Source organism: Phyllostomus discolor, chromosome 6 (assembly GCF_004126475.2).
Source record: "Phyllostomus discolor isolate MPI-MPIP mPhyDis1 chromosome 6, mPhyDis1.pri.v3, whole genome shotgun sequence".
NCBI lineage: Eukaryota > Metazoa > Chordata > Mammalia > Chiroptera > Phyllostomidae > Phyllostomus > Phyllostomus discolor.
Window position 1 is genome coordinate 17,307,414 of NC_040908.2, and position 19,307 is coordinate 17,326,720.

The 19,307-nt window shown below is 44.5% G+C and overlaps 1 protein-coding gene across 2 annotated transcripts in view; it reads right to left on the reverse strand.

Moving 5' to 3' along the window:
• Window positions 1-19,307, reverse strand: part of CAPN13 (calpain 13) — a 74,247-nt gene that overhangs the window by 46,025 nt on the left and 8,915 nt on the right. For both annotated transcript variants that reach the window (XM_028517483.2, XM_036027801.1), the window contains exons 2-4: window positions 9,164-9,392; window positions 2,251-2,329; window positions 316-431 (exon numbers count right to left, since the gene is read on the reverse strand). In XM_028517483.2, coding sequence (XP_028373284.1) covers window positions 316-431; window positions 2,251-2,329; window positions 9,164-9,361 — 393 coding nt within the window. In that variant the 5' untranslated portion in view covers window positions 9,362-9,392. The remainder of the gene's footprint in view (window positions 1-315; window positions 432-2,250; window positions 2,330-9,163; window positions 9,393-19,307) is intronic.

Consider the following 19,307-nt stretch of genomic DNA (forward strand, 5'->3'; position numbering starts at 1 on the left):
ATCCTACCAGATGTTACAACGCACTCTAAAGCTCCTGTAATCAAAGTAACAAGATATGGCATAAGAACAGACATAGGCAAAAGCTCAATGATATTCCAATGACTTTTTTTTTCTGATTGTTTCTGTCATTCAAAAAAAATTTACATGGGAACATTTTAGCTCTCATCTTTCCCATGAAAGATGGGAAGGTCGTGAGCTCAGATCCCCTCCTGGAGCCACGCAGTGTGACGGACACGTAGGTGTCTCTTCCACATCCAGACAGGCACTGCCCTGTGCGCAGGGAAACCCGCCCAGAGCTCCCCGCAGCACACGTACCCAGAAGCGGAAAATGCCCGCATACTGCTGGGAGAAGCTTTGGTTCCTCAGGATCTTCTGCAGATGCTTTTTGCTCTGTGTCAAGGAGCCCAGCGCTGTCAGGAACCAGCAGTCTCCTGTGAGGGGACACAGCCACGGGTGAGAGGCCCAGGCACAGCTGGGAGGCCCCACCCCGGGCACTTCTCAGGTCTTTGGACCAGCAGCCACATACATCCTTCTGAATAATGCATTTTTTTCCACCTGAGAACTGAAGGAAGGATTCACAGGGGCCAGTCCTAAGCAAGACAGAGGAGGGGTGGGTGGTGACAGTGTGGGTGACAGATGGCGGTTTGAGGAAGGTCAGGGCACCCCAGCCAGGCTGCGGCAGGGCTGGCGGGCCAGCGTGCCCTCTGATTCCCATGTGCCAGCAGTGCCCAGAGCTAAAGTCACAGCATCTCTGATTGTCAGCTTTGGTGGCAACACTGCTCTCCACAATTTCAGAAAACAGATTTGTGCTTTCTTTGCTAGTACTTGCCCAGCCCCTACCTGTGTTCTGACCCCTCTAGCCCACACGGGGGTTCTCTCCTCTTCCCCCTTGAGGGACACGGGGCCTTGAGTTTCTCCGTGGATGTCATGGGGAGCCCTCTGAGCATGAGCATCAGCCCCTTCAGAGTCTTCCCCCCCTCATCTTCAACACAGCCAATTATTTGAATGGCATTTCCCGTCAGGCACTGTGATGTGTGCAGAAGCCATAGAGACAGCCTCAGAGAGGGCCTGTCCTGTGTGTAGTCAGGTGAAGCTCCACAAAGGAGGACTGTTGGCTGCTGGGGGTTCCCCCCAACACTGACAACCAGCCCCGGAGGCTTCTATCAGCATGGCCCAAGACACCATGATTCCATCGGGTGAAGTCCAAGTGCAGGCATAACTTGTAAGCTGACATTTTAAAGATATAGAGTCTGTTCTCAGAGGAGTCGCTGTCTGATTTTGCTATCTCTTAACTCCCTGGCCGTTTTCCCCTCCCAGCCAGCCCCGCCCCTCCGCTCCTTGTCTTCTTGCTCAGGGGTTTCTCTTGGTCATTCCTGACACTGCCCACGGGCCTCCTTCAAGGCCAGCCCTCTTCTCCCCTGCCCACACTGCTCAGCTCTAAGCAACACCTTTGCCCCATGGCTGTCTGGCGGGTGGGAGAGAGTCAAACAGCCCTAGATTCAAACCCAACCCAGCCACTCACTGCTTATGTGACATAAAGGAAATTACTTAACTTCTTGGACCCTTTGTGTCTGTACATTTAGGATGGAGACATCTCAAGGCACAAAGGAACTAGCATGTGCAAAGTATCTAGCAGCAGAGTCATTGCAGGGACTCGAATATTTGTTTTTAAAAAATTTTTAAAGTTCTTATTTATTTATTCTTAGAGAGGGGAAAGGAGGGAGAAAAAGGGAGAGAAATGTCAATGTGCAAGAGATACGTTGATTGGTTGCTTCTCGTACACCCCCAGCTGGGGACCAGGCCTGAAACCCAGGCATGTGCCGGGACTAGGAATCAAACTGGTGACCTTTTGGTTCCCAGGCCAGCACTCAAGCCATGGGGTCACACCAGCCAGGGCTCAGTGAATGTTTGCTTCCCCTTTCTTGGTCTCTCTTTCCTTTCTATATCCCACTGCTTCTCTCTACTTGGTGCTCAGATGGAACCCTGGGTCCATTTTCTCACTGTCTTCAATAATGCTTCACCCCAAATGGCTCTGCACACACAGGGCTGAGCCAACTCGCAGGCTGCAGACCTGGGCACGAACAGTGTGTCCACAGCGGCGCTGAGGGGGCTGGCCTCGCCCTCTCAGCAGCTGGGGCAGAACTCTGAGGGTCTGGGTGGGCGCTGCCCTCCACCCCTTCCTATCCCGGAGGCTGACTTGGAGCAGCCCGCCCTGATGCACAGCCAGAAGGGAAAAGGTTGCATTCTTACCTGCACATCCTTGTTTGATGTCAAATCTGCTCACACCTTCCAGGATGAAGTGAGGCTCTGATTTACCCCTTGATAAATCCTTAGGAAACAGGGAGAAAGGCCATGAGCATCTTTCATTCCTCTATGCCCAGAGTGGTACCCAAGACATCACTCACTTTGTCTTTGAGAAGTGGAGATTAATTCTTAAATAGGTGCTTAAAAGTTCCCCTCATTCTTCAGGTTTTATTGCTATCAGGAAGGTGAATGTCAAAGGGGTATACATGTAACCAATGAGACAAGCAATAAATTCATAAGTAAATTCCATGAAGAGATAACATAAAATCTCAGATATTCAGCCATCCTGGTCCTAACAAGCAGTGTTTTATTAAAAGGTTATAAACAAGAAGAGAAAAGAGGCAGATACATTTAGCAGAAGAAATCTCTTATAAACATAATAAAGCTTTCCTGTGGAATGTCATCTCTTAGAAGTCAGCAGAGGCCTTCCCAGCTCCAGGTTCAAGTCCAGCCTTGTGCTGTACAGAGTACAGGATGTGCATGACTCAGATCTTTGTCAGCTCCCTGGCCAGCTCACAGACTGATTCTGGAGGATGCCAGGCCCCTCATCTCTTGTGCTGTTATTCAGTGCCCCTTCTCCCCCAACCTTCAACATACGCAGTGTCTGCTGGCTGCAGGAAGGGGTTGTTAGAGGACTCCAAAGTGCTGAAAAGTTGGGGAGAATTTTGGGAACTCACAGCAGACATGATGATGGTGAGAATTCCTCAGGGGGCTCCCCAGTCCCTTTGGGGGAACAGTGGGCCAAAGGTCTGGCTCCTGCCCCAGACCCTAGCCTCTAGGTCTGCCCCCTACTGGGAGCCCTCGGGATTATCCTCAGCATCCTCTCTGTACAGCTGTTGCTGGATTTTCCCCTGCAGAATTTGCTTGCAGAATTTGGTAACTGTGCCTGTATCATTTCTTTTCACCTTGACAAATAAGTCCCCAGAGAGCAGGGCTGCAACGTGGAAATAGATTCATGTGCTCAACAGCCATGAGTGTGCAGAGTCACGTGTACCGGAATACCTGCCAGCCCTTTGTAAACTACCAGCTTCCTGGGGAAGCCACTGAGGGGGAAGCAAAGGTGTGCATGTCTGCAAACAGGGATGCCCAGCTGGCGTGTGAGGGGTAATCACCGGTGTGCCTCTCTCCACAAATAGCCAGCCCTCTCAGACGGCCCAAAAGGTACACATGGGCCCAGGCCCTGGAGCAGAGGCACCAAGCCCAGCCCTCTGCTGTCCCCATCGCTGGGCAGAACTTGGGGTCTCTCCTAACTCTGCAGAGCCCCAGAGAGAGCAATTCTCCTAGCTTCAAAACAACTTGGGGCGTTTCAATGACTTTAACTGTCCCTTCCCCTTCGACTGGAGACAGTGAAAGTCCCAAGGAGGCCTGCTGTCAGGGAGCAGATGCTTAGACATCCCGCTGGTGGGAATAAAAGAAGAGGGTGGAGGCCATGGGGCTATTGGATCAGGAACAAGGTCAACGTCGTTAAGCTTTCCTGACCCACCCCCAGTGCAATTCTTCTTCCCTGTTTTTTCCTGGTCCTCCCCAGGGATTGGCAGAGGAGGGGTGTGTGTGCATGAGAGTCGATCCAGACAGGCTGGTGTGGAATCCTGCTCTGCACTGTCCCTGGGGGACCCTGAGCCACTTCATTTCCCTCGCCGAGCCTCAGTTTCCTCACCTGTACACTGGGAGGCCCCAATGGTGAAGCCATGGAAGCACTGGCTGTCGGCACGAAACCCTCACTCTGGGCTTTATTCACTGACTGCCTCCCAGCAGCCTGGCCGGGCAGGAGCCCTTCCGTCTCACAAATGAGGACGGATGTAAAATACTTAGCACAGCGTCGGGCAGGGTGTGGGGTCGATAAATATTGATTCCCTCCTTCTGCAGTATTTGCGAAATTAAAAAAGCCATATTCATAGACAAACCCAGGACCTCAAATCTATTCGTTATTAAACAACACAGAATAAAAACATGAATAAAGTAGTTGACTCATAGATGTTAGGCAGGAAAAGGCCAAAAAAAGGAGCCTGGCAAGTAGAGGAGAAAAGACGTGATAAAAGAACATAATTAGTGAATTATAAAATAGAAAAACAACACAATCGATAAAGCAAGGAAGTCGTTCCATTTGGGGGAGGAGGCTTACACAGAGCCCACCTTTGGCAAATGTGGTAGAGAACCCCAAACAACAGTAGAAGTAAAAATAAGGCTTTAGCAATATAACAACATGATGTTAGATTCTATACTAATCAAAGTGCTAATGATTTTCTGGTGAAAATTAACATCGCCCCAAATCCTTCAAGTTAGTACATCACCTGAAAAGATCAATAACCTTGGAACAGTGTTTAAAAACGATCAAAGGACATCTCCCTAATATCTCTGTAAAGGCTTCTAAGTAGACATGGTTTTCCTGCTGAGTTGTCTGGAACTTTCAGGAAACAGACAATGTAAGTGTCACTTATAGTTTCAGTGTTAAAAAAAGAAAGAAAGAAAGAAAGAAAGAAGAATCCCGCCACCATTTATTCCAAGGAGCCAGCATAGCCTGGAGGCGCAACCTGAGAGCGAGAAAACACAAACGCACATGCACTCTGCAAATTGATTTCGATGATGGAAACACACTGAAATAAACGAATCTACAATAAATGCCAAAACGAACACACTGTCAAGCAGGGCCTTCCACAGAAACCCAGCAGGCTGGGGTGGTTTCGTATCAGGATATCTAATAACAGAAAATAGCATTTCCACGGGCCAAAGGGGAGACGAGTCGTATCCTTCCATGAAAGGCAAATGAAAAATGCACAACTTTCTCTGATTCACCCAAGTAATACAAATTAAGGTGAAAAACACCAAAATGTTAGCTAATTAGGAGCAGGAAGATTTTATGAAAATTCAATGGCAATTATTGCAAATCAAAAGTCTATTGTCAGCATCAGTCAAAGTGAGGCACAAAACCAGCATCGAAACCCCCGGTTCTTTGAGCTCCTTCCCCGCCCTGGGCTTTCAGGGGGTGCTGGGGGCTCTCCAAGGTAGATGGAATTGTACTCAGAAGCACTTCATCCGCCGGGCCGACTTCCTGAGACAAGGCCCCCAGGGAGAACAGGTAAATATGGCTGGGAAGACGGTAACGCTCTGCTTCCAGCCAGTTCCCTTGTCGCCAGGGGGGGCAGGAGCCCCAGCTCAGAGAAGGTGCTCGCACAGGGCAGAGTGCCCACCTGGAGTGGGGCTTGCATCTCGGGGAGCTTTGCAGCCCTGGAGCTCGCTGGCTTCCACCTCCCACCACCTGGATTCAGCAGGTCACCCAGAGGGAGAGCTCAGGATTTGCGCAGCCCCTTGGATGACTCCGAAGTGCAGCACGGGCGAGGGAGCAGGGTCAGAGGGGCAGAGACGTGTTGCAGGTGCCACAGGGAGCAGGCGGGAGCTGGGCCACATGCCTCCGTGGTGCCCCACTCTTCCCCACGGGGCAGGCCAGCAGGGAGGGGCCTCTGCCCCTCAATGTTTTCTGATTCCACGAGACAAGGAAACGGTGATGGTTGATTTCATAGTCCAGTGAACTGGGCCACGGGGTGCCCAGAAGTTTGGCCAAACACTACTTCTAGGTGAATCTGCCGGAGTGTTGTTTCCAGATGACATCGGCATTTGAATCAGTGGACTCAGCAAAGCAATTGTCCTCCCCGGGTGTATGGATGAGCCTCACCGAATGGGTAGAACAAAATAGAACAGAAGGCAGAGGAAGGGAGAATTCGTCCTTCTACGACTGACTGCTGCTGGGACAGAGGTCTTCTCCTGCCCTCAGACTGGGAACTACACCATCTGCTCCCCTGGCTCCCAGGCTAAACCACACCACTGGCTCTCCCGAGTCTCCAGCTTGCAGATGGCAGACTGTGGGGCTTCTTGGCTGCCATGACCACATGAGCCAATTCCTCATAGTGCATGCATCAATAGGATATATTGACATGTTTCCTATTACTTACATGCTGTAAAGTACATATACCTCCTATTGGCTCTGTTTCTCTGGAGAACCCTAACTAACACAGAAGCCATCAGCAATACTCAAACTAAATAATCTCAGGAACTTAGTTCTGAGTCATGGAGCTCTTTCTCAATGCCAGGTTTGGAGCAGTCTCTGTTGTATTAGATATGCCAGAAATTCACGTAATGCAAGAGCCCCTGGAATCTTAGAGCTACGCCCTGTGAAGGGGCACCAAAGCCAGAGCTCAGCCACGCTGACTTTGGAGGGGTCTCTCCCGACATGACATCACTGGGTCTAACTCAGCAGTGATTCTGCATTCCTTTCAAAGGATGCTCCTGCTCTTCCCCACACATGTGCTGCTCTTGCACGAGGGGAGGCCGGGTTTGGCACCAGCGGCTGGGCACAGGCCCTTTCAGAGGGCGGCCAGAGTTCAGGCCGGGCCAGGGGCCGGCGTCACTCCCTGTCTTAATTTTACTACAGAGGCTGGCTTTATTGGCATCAAAGTTCTTTGGCTCAACAGCAACTGGCTGTTGGCATCTTTACTTTCTGAAAGCTTCTGTTACTTGTTGCTTTCACAGTCTACACTATCTCTAGTTTGTGAGCACTTTCCTTTTCTGAAGAACTCATTTAGGCCGCCTGAATCATTTCTAGTGAATGGTCCTTTCAGGAAGTCTGTTCTGGCTCCTGGGGAGAAGCTGTTGCCTGGGTCGGCTACGCTTCATTCCGGGATGGCCGTGGGCCAGCGTCCGCAGCGGGGCTGGGCGCGGAGCTCCGAACACCCATCCCACCATATGGTTGGGGCTCATGGCTCCCTTTTCTTCGGTGGAAAAGTGAAATGTTTTTCACTAAAGAATGAGGACAAGAATGAAATTTTAGTATCTCAGTCTGACATCCACTGGCGATCCTGCCGTGCTCTCTGATACGGTCGCCACAAGCCATAGTAAATTAAATGAATTAACATTGAATCAGATTAAAACTTCAGACCCTCAGTCACACTATCCACATTCCAAGCGTTCAATGGCCACGTGTGACTAGTGGCTACTATTACTGAACAGTGCAAAGAGAGACTTTCCGTCATCCCACAAAGTCTGTGGGATGGTGCTGATGTACTGAAGGGGGGTAATAATACTACCTACCTTGCAGGACTGCTAGGGCAATGAAATGAAACGTTATATGTAAAGTGCTTAGATTAACACCTAGCGCGTGTACACGCTTGATGAATGGATTTATTATTATCCTCCATGAAATAAAAGGAACAAAGGAGACAGAGTAAGAGAAGACACGTGGAAAGTTCTAGAAAGAACTACACAAATGTCAGTTCTGCCAGCTGTGATAAGGGACACAAGATCCATGACATGTCCACAAAGACATTTTAGAAGCAGCGTGGGAATGAAAGATGACACCCTGGCAGAACGGGAGCGGGAACGGACTGCATCTGACCCCTGGCGCCCCGAGTGTTTCGGGCTCCTGGAACAATTCCGTGTCAGTCACTTCTCGTCTGTTTGCCTCGGTTTCTCCTGGACCCCCAAAGACTCCACAAGTTGAGGTGCTGCTGGAATTAAGATGAGAGACTCTCAACCCTTTCTAAATAAACGTTATAAATTCTTAAACACTATAAATATAGTCTCACATTTATTGCCTAGCACCTTATGAAAAAAAAAGGCTTCAAAAAGAATCTCAGCCTCTGAAAATACCCCAGGGGAAACATTTATATGCATATTAGGTACCCCTTCCAGACTTTGAATAGAGTTCTCCGTTCAGCTGTCCTTAGGAGGCGAAGGCCAGAAGAAGATAGCCATTGTTGGGGACGAGTTACCTGTGGCTGGTAAGATGGATCCTAGAATGTTGAAGCACCCCATCTTTCTTTAAGCAGCATCCAAGCCCTACCTGTACCCTGCCAACCTTAAACTTCCCCAAGGCTACAAATCCACCCTGAGTTAGGGCAAGACTTGGCACTTCTACACTATGTCATCAGAAAATGCCTTTTCTGTATTACCTAACTTGACTTTATTGAAAGTGCCAGTAGAGTGCTTGGCATTTAATATGTGCTGATATTATAGTGTCTAGGAAGCTAGTAATTATATTATTTGCTGTTGTTTTAGGTTCTGCTGGCTGCGTTTGGAAGCATGAAGAGAAGGTTTGAGCATCAGGGTGCTCAAAATGGTCCTCACCTGGGTATCTCTCATCAACAGCAGCTCTGATGAGATTATAAAGTGTTAAGTGGGCTGAGAAATGGACTCTGGAGCTTCATGCCCTGACAGCGAGATGGTTCTAGAAAAACCAGCAGAGCTTACCTAGCTGCAAGGTGGAGTTAGTGGTCATCTGCTGGGGTGGGGGGTTCAGTGGGATTTGAATGTTGCCCTGAAATATCTGCCTAATTTTACAGCTGATGTGTAAAATGGAACCTTTGCAAGATTGAAAATACAAACAACAGTGAGAGAGGTGAGGCAATAATTTAAATTCATCCTAATGCATAAGTATCTGACTTGGTATCTTCCTTTTGAGGACATTCTAACAGAAAAAAAAGGAAAAGATGGTGATACCTGGAGGGAATAAAGAGAGATGGCAGATGGTCTCAATTACGGAGACGGAAGAGAAGCCAGAGACCAGCTTACACGTATGTCTTCCCATTTTCAGATGGGAATACTGAGGCACAGAATCTAGTGATGTGCTCAGTGTTAGAACTGGGTTAGAGCTCACGGGTCCTGGGTCCAGGTACAGGGTCTTTCTATCCCTCTGAGGATGCAACACTGTAGCCCAGGGACCAGATGAATCTCACTCTCCTTCCAGTTTGGTTTCAGCCATCCCTGAAAACCAGGTCTCAGGCCCATCCTTCCTTCAGTGGGAGGGGCCACAATAGGTGCTCCAGAGGGCCCAGGTGCTGATTTGGTGCCTGGGGGAGGGCTCACTCACCTTGGGGCGCTTCCACCTCAGGTTGGAGAGGTCCTTTCCCTTGAGCATCTCCAAACCGATGGAAGAAATCTCGGCAGGGAATGCCTCATCCTCAAACAGCAGACCTCTGCTGAGGCAAAGGTTCCACAGGTAGTTGAAGTCTTGGCCCTTGAACTTGATGATGGGGGTCTTGGACAGAGGCTCCTGGTTGTGTGCCATGACTTCCTTAGAAGATCTCCGATGTCTTTTCCTTTTAGGGAGAAAAAAAGATATTTTTAGGGATGAGCCATCAAGTCCTTCACATCATTGGATGTGAACCCTGAGGGGGCCCTCAGGTGCCCCTGCTCCCTGACAAGTGAGGGGACTGAGACCCAGATCAGCTGGCTGGTGACACAACCGGTTGGTAGGTGAGCCCAGATGTGAACTCAGCCATCCTTCCTCTCAGTTCAATTTTCAACCCACTGTACCCGACAGCTTCTCAGTAAGCTCTCTGGGCACCAGAGACCATGGGGGTATTTGTACGTTAATGAATATTTATTCAGCGCTGACCTTGTGCCAGGCGCTTCATGAATCCTGGCAATCCAAAGGTAAATACGACACGATTTTTATCCTCTGGGGTCTCATTATCAAGTGGGCAAGTTGGATTAGACATTTCAACAACACCATTCAACCTTCCATCACTGAACAGAAACTGTCTAATTAAAAATGTGTACAAAGTCCTGTTGACATAAAGGAGCTACGAACTGCCACAGGGAGTCTGGGATGATGTTCCCACAGGAAGTGACCTTTGAATTGGGCATGGAAGGAAGGAGAATTTGCCAGGTGGAAAAATGGTGGATATTAAAAAAAAAAGTCCCTCCAGATGCCCTGAGTAGCAAGTGCAAGAAGGCTCGGGAGTTGGATTGGAAAGGTCATGGGTGTTAGAGGACATGCAAGGGCCCGGAGGGGCCGGTGGGGTCGGGGCTGGGGGCAAGGGTTGTTGGCAGAGATGGCCGGGAAGGTAGGTGGGTGTTGGTACACGCAGACCCACAGAAAATTTCTGGGCCCGGAAATCTGCATCTGTTAGCAGAGAGCAGGGAAAGATGGAAGAAGGAGCCTGGCCACGCCAGTCTGGTACTAATAGTGTTTATTAAGGGAAAGTTACAGGAGGCATGTCTTGGGCAGCTGCAAGGCAAAGTGGACCCCTGTGTCATCTGGCAGGTGCCAAAGAATTACATAGGGTAAAGGGAGGTAGTCACGGCACTAGTGTGGGGTTGCTACCAGCTTCGAGCAATCACATGCTTGACCAGGTTAAGACAACAACCTGTTCCAGGAACCAGCACATAGCAGGAAGAGGTGGAGGGGTGTGGATTCGTATCAGAATGAACATCAACGATGACCACATAGTCTCTAAGGCAGGTTTGTGGACATCAACCTCCCTCTGGCCTGGATCCAGCTTGTAGGACAGGCAGTGGTCACGCCATGGAATAGCACTCTCTCCCGCACAGTTTGAAAGCTGGACTGTGAAATGCTGTATGTCTTGCAAACACTGCATATCTTGCAAGCACTGCAGGGCCATTGAAGAGGTGGGTTGCGATCAGATCCGTGTGTAGAATTATTGAGCAAGTTGGAGGCCACATGGGGGGATGGGCAGGCACTGAGACACGGAGGAGGCTGGGAGGCTGCCGCATTTGTCTATGGCAGAGATAGTGTTTGAGCATTAATAGTAAAAATGGTGGAGAATCGGATTCCAGAGTCATTTTATAGGCAGAACTAATAGGATTTAATGAGGAATGGAATATGGGGGCAAGGAGTAGGGAGGGGAAAAAAACAGTGTGGTGAACGTTCGACTGGGTTTCAACATTCGCTTCCTGTGCTCACCACCTGCGCCACAACACTGAATTAGCATTCAAGCCTGCGAACTTAATTCTCCACCTGCACGGATTTACGATACCGGCCTCCTAAGGTTTGTTGTGCTATTAAATGAGGTTTGATCTAACACACCAAGCAGGAGAAAGTGACTGGCATTCAGTAGGCACTCAATAAATGCTGGTGCCCTAATTTCCCTAAAGAGATAGCGAGGAAGTCTGGGCTTTTTCGTTCAGGAAGCTATAGATGTGTAACTGATGTCATTTTCCAAAATATGCATTGTTCCCTCCATCAGTGAGGTCAGCTGACTTTGATCTGAATCCGGAATCCACACTTACTAGTTGGGGGACTTGAAAAGCTCCTTAGCCCATAAAGCTGTGCTTTTTAAGTTTCCTTGACCAGCGTCTGTTTGGGTGACACAGACCCCAAGGTCCACATGTCCTATCCATTCCCACTTCACAGTGAAAAAGGAAGCAGGTGACAATAAAGAACAGGAAAGGAACATAAACAAACAACTTATAGGAAAAAATGTACAAATCTATAATAGCAATTTCCTTATCGTTAACCTGTAATAATAGTATTAATATGTTGCAAATTGTGTACATAGCACACATCCATAGGCAGAACGACACCTGCGAAGTGGCGCTGTACCCACATATTTGGAGGGAACTGTGCACACAATTGTCTGGCAAATGAGGTAGGACTTTACGTTTGAACTATTAGTTTGAACCATATGGAACTGTCATTTTTGTAGGTCAAAAATGGTTGACTCGAGTCAGCTTCACACAGTTTAACCCAAGGTAAAAATGGTTGAATATAGGCAATTTCATTTGGTTTAGCCTAATATGATATTTCAATGTGGTTCTTGAAAAATAAGAGGTGAAAATATGTCGGTGTATCTGACCACTCCCTACAGGGTTGGGTGGAGAGCTCACGACAAACAATATCAACAGTGGCAAAGCTGAAGTAACAGTAAGCTGTCATTTAAGAGCAAGGAAACAGCAACAGGTCTGATTGTCAGGTCGAGACAAAGGCAGTGAGGCCTGCTAAAGGAGGGATGTGAAAGTCGTGGGCCCTCCAGCTCTGCACACGTCTGGGGACAGTGCAACCGACACAGCATCGCTATGCCAGCGAAACCCTGGGTTCACGTGTGCGATACACACCTCTCAGTCAAATGTCGGACTCACGTTTGCGATAAACGCCAGCAATGAGCTCATTTAGTTTATGAAAACTAAATGGTAGTTACCCTTAATTACGCAATTATGGGACTGTTAGTAGGCAGCCCTTAACTGTACGGGAAAATGAGTCTAAAGAATTTGGCTCCACTTCTCCATCAGAATCTTGCCCAGGCCCAGAATTTGGGGATCAGTTCACAGGCCACCCGCAGGGCCCCGACTGCCCACTATTGACTGGGTGGTGGACTGGTGGACTTTAGGGATCCCACTTTCAGACTCACTCTCCTCATTTGTAAAACGAAGATGGTGATAATATGCATGGCATCAAGTTGTGAGACTCAGATGAAACCATGCTGGTCAAATACTTTGCCCTGTGACTGGTAAATAGGAAGGGATAAACAATTGATGGTTATTCGTATGATTATCTTTATTCTGACCACAAAAGGACTGTGCAGAAGCCCCGCCCCTCCGGCATGAGGATTTGCTCTTGTGAATGACAGGCTGGGCTCAGGGGACTCTGCAGGGCTCAGAGCTGCGGGCAAGGCATCAGACCCGTGCCCTCAGCTCTGCTGCGGCTCTGCGCCCACTGAGCACCCAGGTGGGGTTGGAAGGGTTCCAGAGGGCAGGAGGCAGGCCTAGGTACCTGCTGCTGGAGGGGGTGGGCCACTCTGGGAGCGAGAAAAAGTTCGATGAGGACAGAGGGGACAGGAAGGAAGGGGAGCCTCCCCCACATGTGGACCCCCCACCAACCAGGCTCACTGTCCCCTCTGAATTACTCAGGGCTTTGTCAGGGAACAGCCTGCAGACTTACTTTTAAAAAAATCTTTTTTTAAACTTTCAATTACAGTTGACATTCAATATTATTTTACATTCGTTTCAGGTGTACAGCACAGTGGTTAGACATTTATATAATTTATAAAGTGCTCCCTCGCTAATTCCTGTACCACCTGGCACCATACATAGTTATTACTATATTATTGGCTATTTTCCCTATGCTGTGCTTGATGTCCCTGTTGCTATTTTGTGACTAGCTAGCCATTTGTACTTCTTAATCCAGTCGCCTTTTCAGCAGCCCCCACCCCGCTCTGCTCTGGCAACCACCAGTCTGCACTCCGCGTCTGCGCATGCGCCCTGTCTCAGCAGAAGGGTCCCAGAGTGGGGTGACCTTTCCCTGCTGCGTGCGGCAGACACGGCAAACCTTCCATCTTGTCTTCTCTCTCCCGCTTGCCTCACTTTGCAAGGTAAACAAAGGCAGGAGAAGACTCAGCGGCCCTAATTTAAAGAGAGAGATGGAAGTTCTACCTGATATTCAAGACAAAAATCTGTCTTGCTGCTGGGTTATCTCTTGGGTCAAGCTGGAAAAGCTAAAAAGAAAGTGGCCAAAAGAGGCGACACAAAGTTCTTAGTGTGAGAAGCTCTGTGAGCTAGCGAGTGAAGAGTCGGAGCCAGGATGAGAAGCAGGCAAGACGAGCCGTGGGAGGCAGCTTGTTCCCCTCCCCTCGGCGTTCATTAAACGGGTTTGGTTCAGTCCTTCCCTGTGTCTGCTGCTGAGCTGGTGAGTGTCTGAGACTGCTTGGGCTGCAAAACATACCCCAGACTGGGAACTTCAACACAAGACGTGTATCTTCTGACAGTTCTGGAAGCTGAACGTCTGTGATCAGGATTCTTATATTCAGTGGAAGTGTTATTTCAAGGATAAAAGTGAAATAAGGCCATTTCAGACAAAGGAAAACAAAGAGAATTCATCATGCAAGACATGCTTCAGAAGAAATGATAGACGAAGTTCTTGAATTTAAAGGGTAACCGTAACAGGAAGAATTGAATTTTCAGGGATGATATATAGTAAATACCTGAGTAAATACATAAAGCTATTTTTTTCCTCTTAAATGCTCTAAAATGCATATATGTATTTAAAGCAAAAATTGTAACATTTTTGTCTGGAGAGGTTTCAGTGTATGCAGATGTAATTCCTGTAACGACTATAACAGAGAACAGTGGAAGAGGGCACGAGGGGTCTACAGTGGTTGCAAGTTTTCTGTACTTTACATGAAGTGGTAAAATAGAATGTGAAAGATCAGGTATCTGTATTATAATCCCTAGACAACCACTAACAAAATAATAAAAAGAATATAGCCAAAATAACAATAAATATGCTAAAATGCAATACTAAAACATATTCAAATAATGAAAATAAGTCAATAAAGGTGAAAGAGTGAATAAACAAACTAAAAAAGACAAGAATCCAACCATATCAATAATTAAATTAAATGTTAATTTAACTCCAATTACAAGGCAGATATTGACAAAGTAGATAAAGAAGCAAGATTCAACAATACGTTGCCCATAAGAAACACAATTTAAATGCAAAGACACAAATAAGTTGAAGATAAATGGATGGAAAGAGATATACCATAAGAAGGTATATAACATAAGAAGAGATATAACATAGGAGGCTTGGATGGATATTAATAGATCAAATAGACCTCACAACAAAGAGTATTATCAGGGATAAACTGGGGCATTTAATGTCGGTAAAAATTCTTCAGGAATAAATAAAAATCATACATGTGTTGGCATCTAATAATAGAAACAAAATATATGAACCAAAAACTTAACAGAATTAAAGAAAAGAAAAACAATTCCACAATTCTGGTAGGAATTTTAGTGCTCATATTTCACCACTTAATAGACCAACTAGACAAAAAAATGATCGGTGAAAACATAGATCTAAATAACACCATCAATCACCTTGATATAATTGACATAGATCCTGCACTATACCTACCAGTACAATATACACTCTTTTCAGTGTATGAAATACATCCACCCAAACTGACAATATACTGGGCCATAAAACAACATGTTTCCAAGGATTGAATCACACAGAGTATGCTCTAGCTGAAACAGAGCTAAACTTAGAAATCAATAACTACAAGATATTTAAGAAAATCCCAAATACCTGGATTAAACACTTCCAAATAATTCATGAGTCAACGATCATAAGGGAAACAAGAAAACCCAAAATAAGTAGAAAGAAGGAAGGAAGGAATAAAGACAAGAGCAGAAATTCATAAAAGAGAAAACAGCAGAGAAAATTAAGAAAGCAAAAACTGATTTTTTGAAAAGACCGAAGGAGTTGACAAGCCCAGACTCGAACTAGCTAAGGACAAGAGTGAGAACACAAATCACCAATGTCACCATTGACAAAGGGCCTATTACCACACAGCCTATAGACATTAAAGGTCTAGGAAGAGACTACTGTGAACAAACTAATGCAAAAAAAAAAAAAAAGGCGTTGTATGAAATGGAAACATTTCTTGAAAAATACAATTTACCAAAGTTGATACAAGAAAATACAGAAAATCTAAATCACCCTGTATCTAATAAAGAAGTGGAATTTATTACTCAAAGCTCTGCCAGAAAGAAATCCCCAGACCCAGATAGTTTCACTGGTAAATGCTATTATACCTTCAAGGACAAAGAAAACACTAATTTTTCACAAACTCCTTCAGCAAGTAGAGCAGCAGGAAAACACTGCTGAACTTGTATTTTATCAGGTCAGCATAACACTGCCAATAACACCTCATGAGGAATCTACACCCTGAAAAAAAATTACGGATCGACATCTCTCATGAGCACAGATGGCAAAGACCCTTAATCAAATTTTAGCAAATGAAATCCAGTAATGCACCCTGGCTGCTGTGGCTTAGTAGATTGAGCACCAGCCTGCAGACTAAAGGGTTGTGGGTTCAATTCCCAGTCAGGGCACATGCCTAGGTTGTGGGCCAGGTCCGCAGTGGGGGCCATGTGAGAGGCAACCACATATTGACGTTTCCCTCTCTTTCTCCCTCCCTTCCCCTCTGTCTAAAAATAAATAAATAAAATCTCTTTTTAAAAGAAATCCAATAATGTAAACAGGGATAGAAAAGAAAAAAGATAATATACCAAAACCAAGTTGGGTTTATTTCCGAAATGTAAGTTGATTTAAGGCTAAAAAAAATGTAATTGCCATATGAGACAATTGAAATAAAATAATTTGACAAAGTGCAAAATATATTTATGATAAAAACTCTCAGAAAATTGGAAAAAGTAGGTAACCTCAAACTGATGAAGGGCACTCATGAAATATCTATCACTAACATCATATTAATGATATTTGCCTCTTATGATCATAATTAAGACAGGGGTGTCCCTGGTCAACACTTTTATTTAACATTATACTGGAGGGCCTAACCAGTTCAAAAACAAAATAAAAGTCCAAAATATCTGGAAGAAGAAGAAAAATAGTCTTTGATATTTTGATTGTAGAAAATGCTAGGAAATCTACAAAATAAGTATTAGAACTAATTACTGAGTTTAGCAAAGTCACAGGATACAAGGTTAATATAAAAATCAATTGAATTATTATGTACTAGGAGCAAACAATAGAAAAACAGTAGCACCAGAAAAAACACTTGGGGGAAAAAATCTAACTAAAGACATACATAATGTCTATATCAAAATCTATAAAACATGGCTAAGAGAAATTAAAGAAGACCTAAAGAAATGGAGAGATACATCAGGTCATTGATTGGAAGGCTTAGTATTGCCAAGATGGCAATATTCCCCAAACTTATACATAGACTCACACAATCCCAACCAAAATTCCTTTTTTTAAAAGAAATTGACAAGCTGACTCTAAAATTGACATCTAAATGCAAAGAACCTAGAATAACAAAAGAATTTTTAAATTTTTATTTATTGATGAGAGAGAAAGAAGGAGAGAAACATTGATTTGTGGATCCACTTATTTATGCATATATTGGTTGCTTCTTGTATGTGCCCTGACCGGGGATCGAACTTGCAACCTTGGAATAGTTGGACAACACTCTAACCCACTGAGCTACCTGTCCAGGGCAAGAGTGTTTTTTAAAAAGAAAAATTTAGAGGACTTACTTAACCTGACTACACTACTTATATATAAAGCTATATAGTATTGGCAAAAGATGGATTAGTAAAGATCTATAGGCAATGGAGAAGAATCCAGAAATAGACCAAAACATATATGGTCAATTAATTTTGTCAGTTTCCAAGGCAATTCAATGAAAATAGAAATGTCTTTCAAAAAATGATGCTGAATCAACAGGATATGCATATGGAAAACAAACCAACAAACAAACACAAAAGAACCCTTACATACTATATACAAAAATCAAGTAAAAAGATCACAAACCTAGAAATAAAAAAATTAAACCCTTGAAGGAGAAAACACAGAAGAAAATATTTGCAAACTTGGGGTAGATAAATTCTTAACACATATACTAGGCACAGGATTTAGATCCAGAATATGCAAAGAACTCCTACAAATCAATAATAATTGAAAGATAACTTGTTAAAAGGTCAAAAGATTTGAAAAAATACTTTACCAAAGACATAAACATAGGCAATATGAAAAATTGTTCTACATCATAAGTCATTGGAAAAATGCAAATTAATACCACAATGAGATGCCACCACATACCCACTGGTCAGGCTGAAATTAAAAATACTGACCATACATACTACCTGTTGGTGAGGAGAGGGAACGACCGGAACTTCCATAGTATTGGTGGACGTGTAAAATGGTACAACCCTTGAGCAGAATTTTTAGGTTTAGGGTATGCACATACTCAACCTCGCTAAATATGTCAAACTATTTTCCAAGGTGGGACCAACTTACAATCTCAATTAGCAATGCTAAAGAGTTCCCAGTGCTATAAACCCTCACACAGGCTTGGCGTTGGCAGGCTCCTGACTTGTACCCATCTGGTGGGTGTGAAGTGGCAACTCCCCGCAATCCTAACTTATGTTTCCCCGATCGCTGGTAAGACAGAGCATCTTCCAATATGCTCATTCTTCATTTATATTCCCTCTCATGCAAAATGAATTTTCATGTCTTATGCCCATTTGTCTATTGGGCTGTCTCTTTTTATGGATTTGTAAAAGTTCTTTATTTACTCTGGACAGTCATCTTTTGTAGGTCATACGTGTGGCAAATATCTTCTCCCAGTTGGTGGCTAATCTTTTTACTTTCTTGACAGTGTCTTTGATGAACACAGATATTCTTCACTTTATACAAATATAAATATGTTAGGAATATTTGCTTACAAGTTTAACTTTAATAAATTGAGCCAAATGTTAATTCTTATGGGAACTTAACATAAGAGACTTTGTGAGAGATTCTGTTTTTAAGACAGGAAGTTTATCATCGACCTCATTCATTCTCCCAAAGCACTGATGTTTAAGCATTTTTGTAGCTCTATAATACTTTTAAGAAATGTAATATTAATAGAAAAATTCTGAAATGGACTTGCAAAAAAACACATTGAGTATGTAAAAAATAAGGTTCATATTTCTAGAAGCAAATATAGCTTTACCAAAACCAATTGCTTAACTTTCCCTCCCTTTGTTTTTCTTTTCTTCCAAACAATAGAGTTCCTATTTTGGAGGAATAAGAGAGTGCCATATAGATATATATGGTCATATGGTCATATATGTTCATATATATGTATACACACATATCACAGATAACATATGAAATATAAAATATATGATATCTTGATTTTTTAAAAGTACTTGATAAACTCCCTTTATTCCTTATATGTAAAATGGTGAAACCAGACTAGATAGTTAGACTGGGTAGATTGCAACCTATAGCATTATAAAGTACAGAAGTACATTATATATAGTAGAGTTAAGTAAATAGAATTCACAGTTTGAACCAGAGATTATTGATGAACGATTCTGAATTACCTTGGCATTACTGTACTGCAATAGTCACAGAACTCTGTTACTTGTCCTGTCCTGTTTAACATTTTTACCTTGGTCCTGGAACAGGTTGAAATAAAAATGAAGATACTTTTCAATTCTTTCATCATTTTTATTGATAGAGAGAAAAGAAGACCAATTAACCAAGCAGATGGCAAAATCAAAATTCGAGAAGATTTCAAAACCAAAAAGATGGAATTTAATCAAGGGAACTGTAAATCTGTCTTCACATTTAAAAGTTAGCTGTGCAAGTAAATAGTGAGTCTTCCTTGGCTAAAGTTCATTTCAAAAATATTGCGGATGGCATACTTGACTTCCTGTTTTAAATGAGGCAAGGTGGTGCCAGCTATGACACA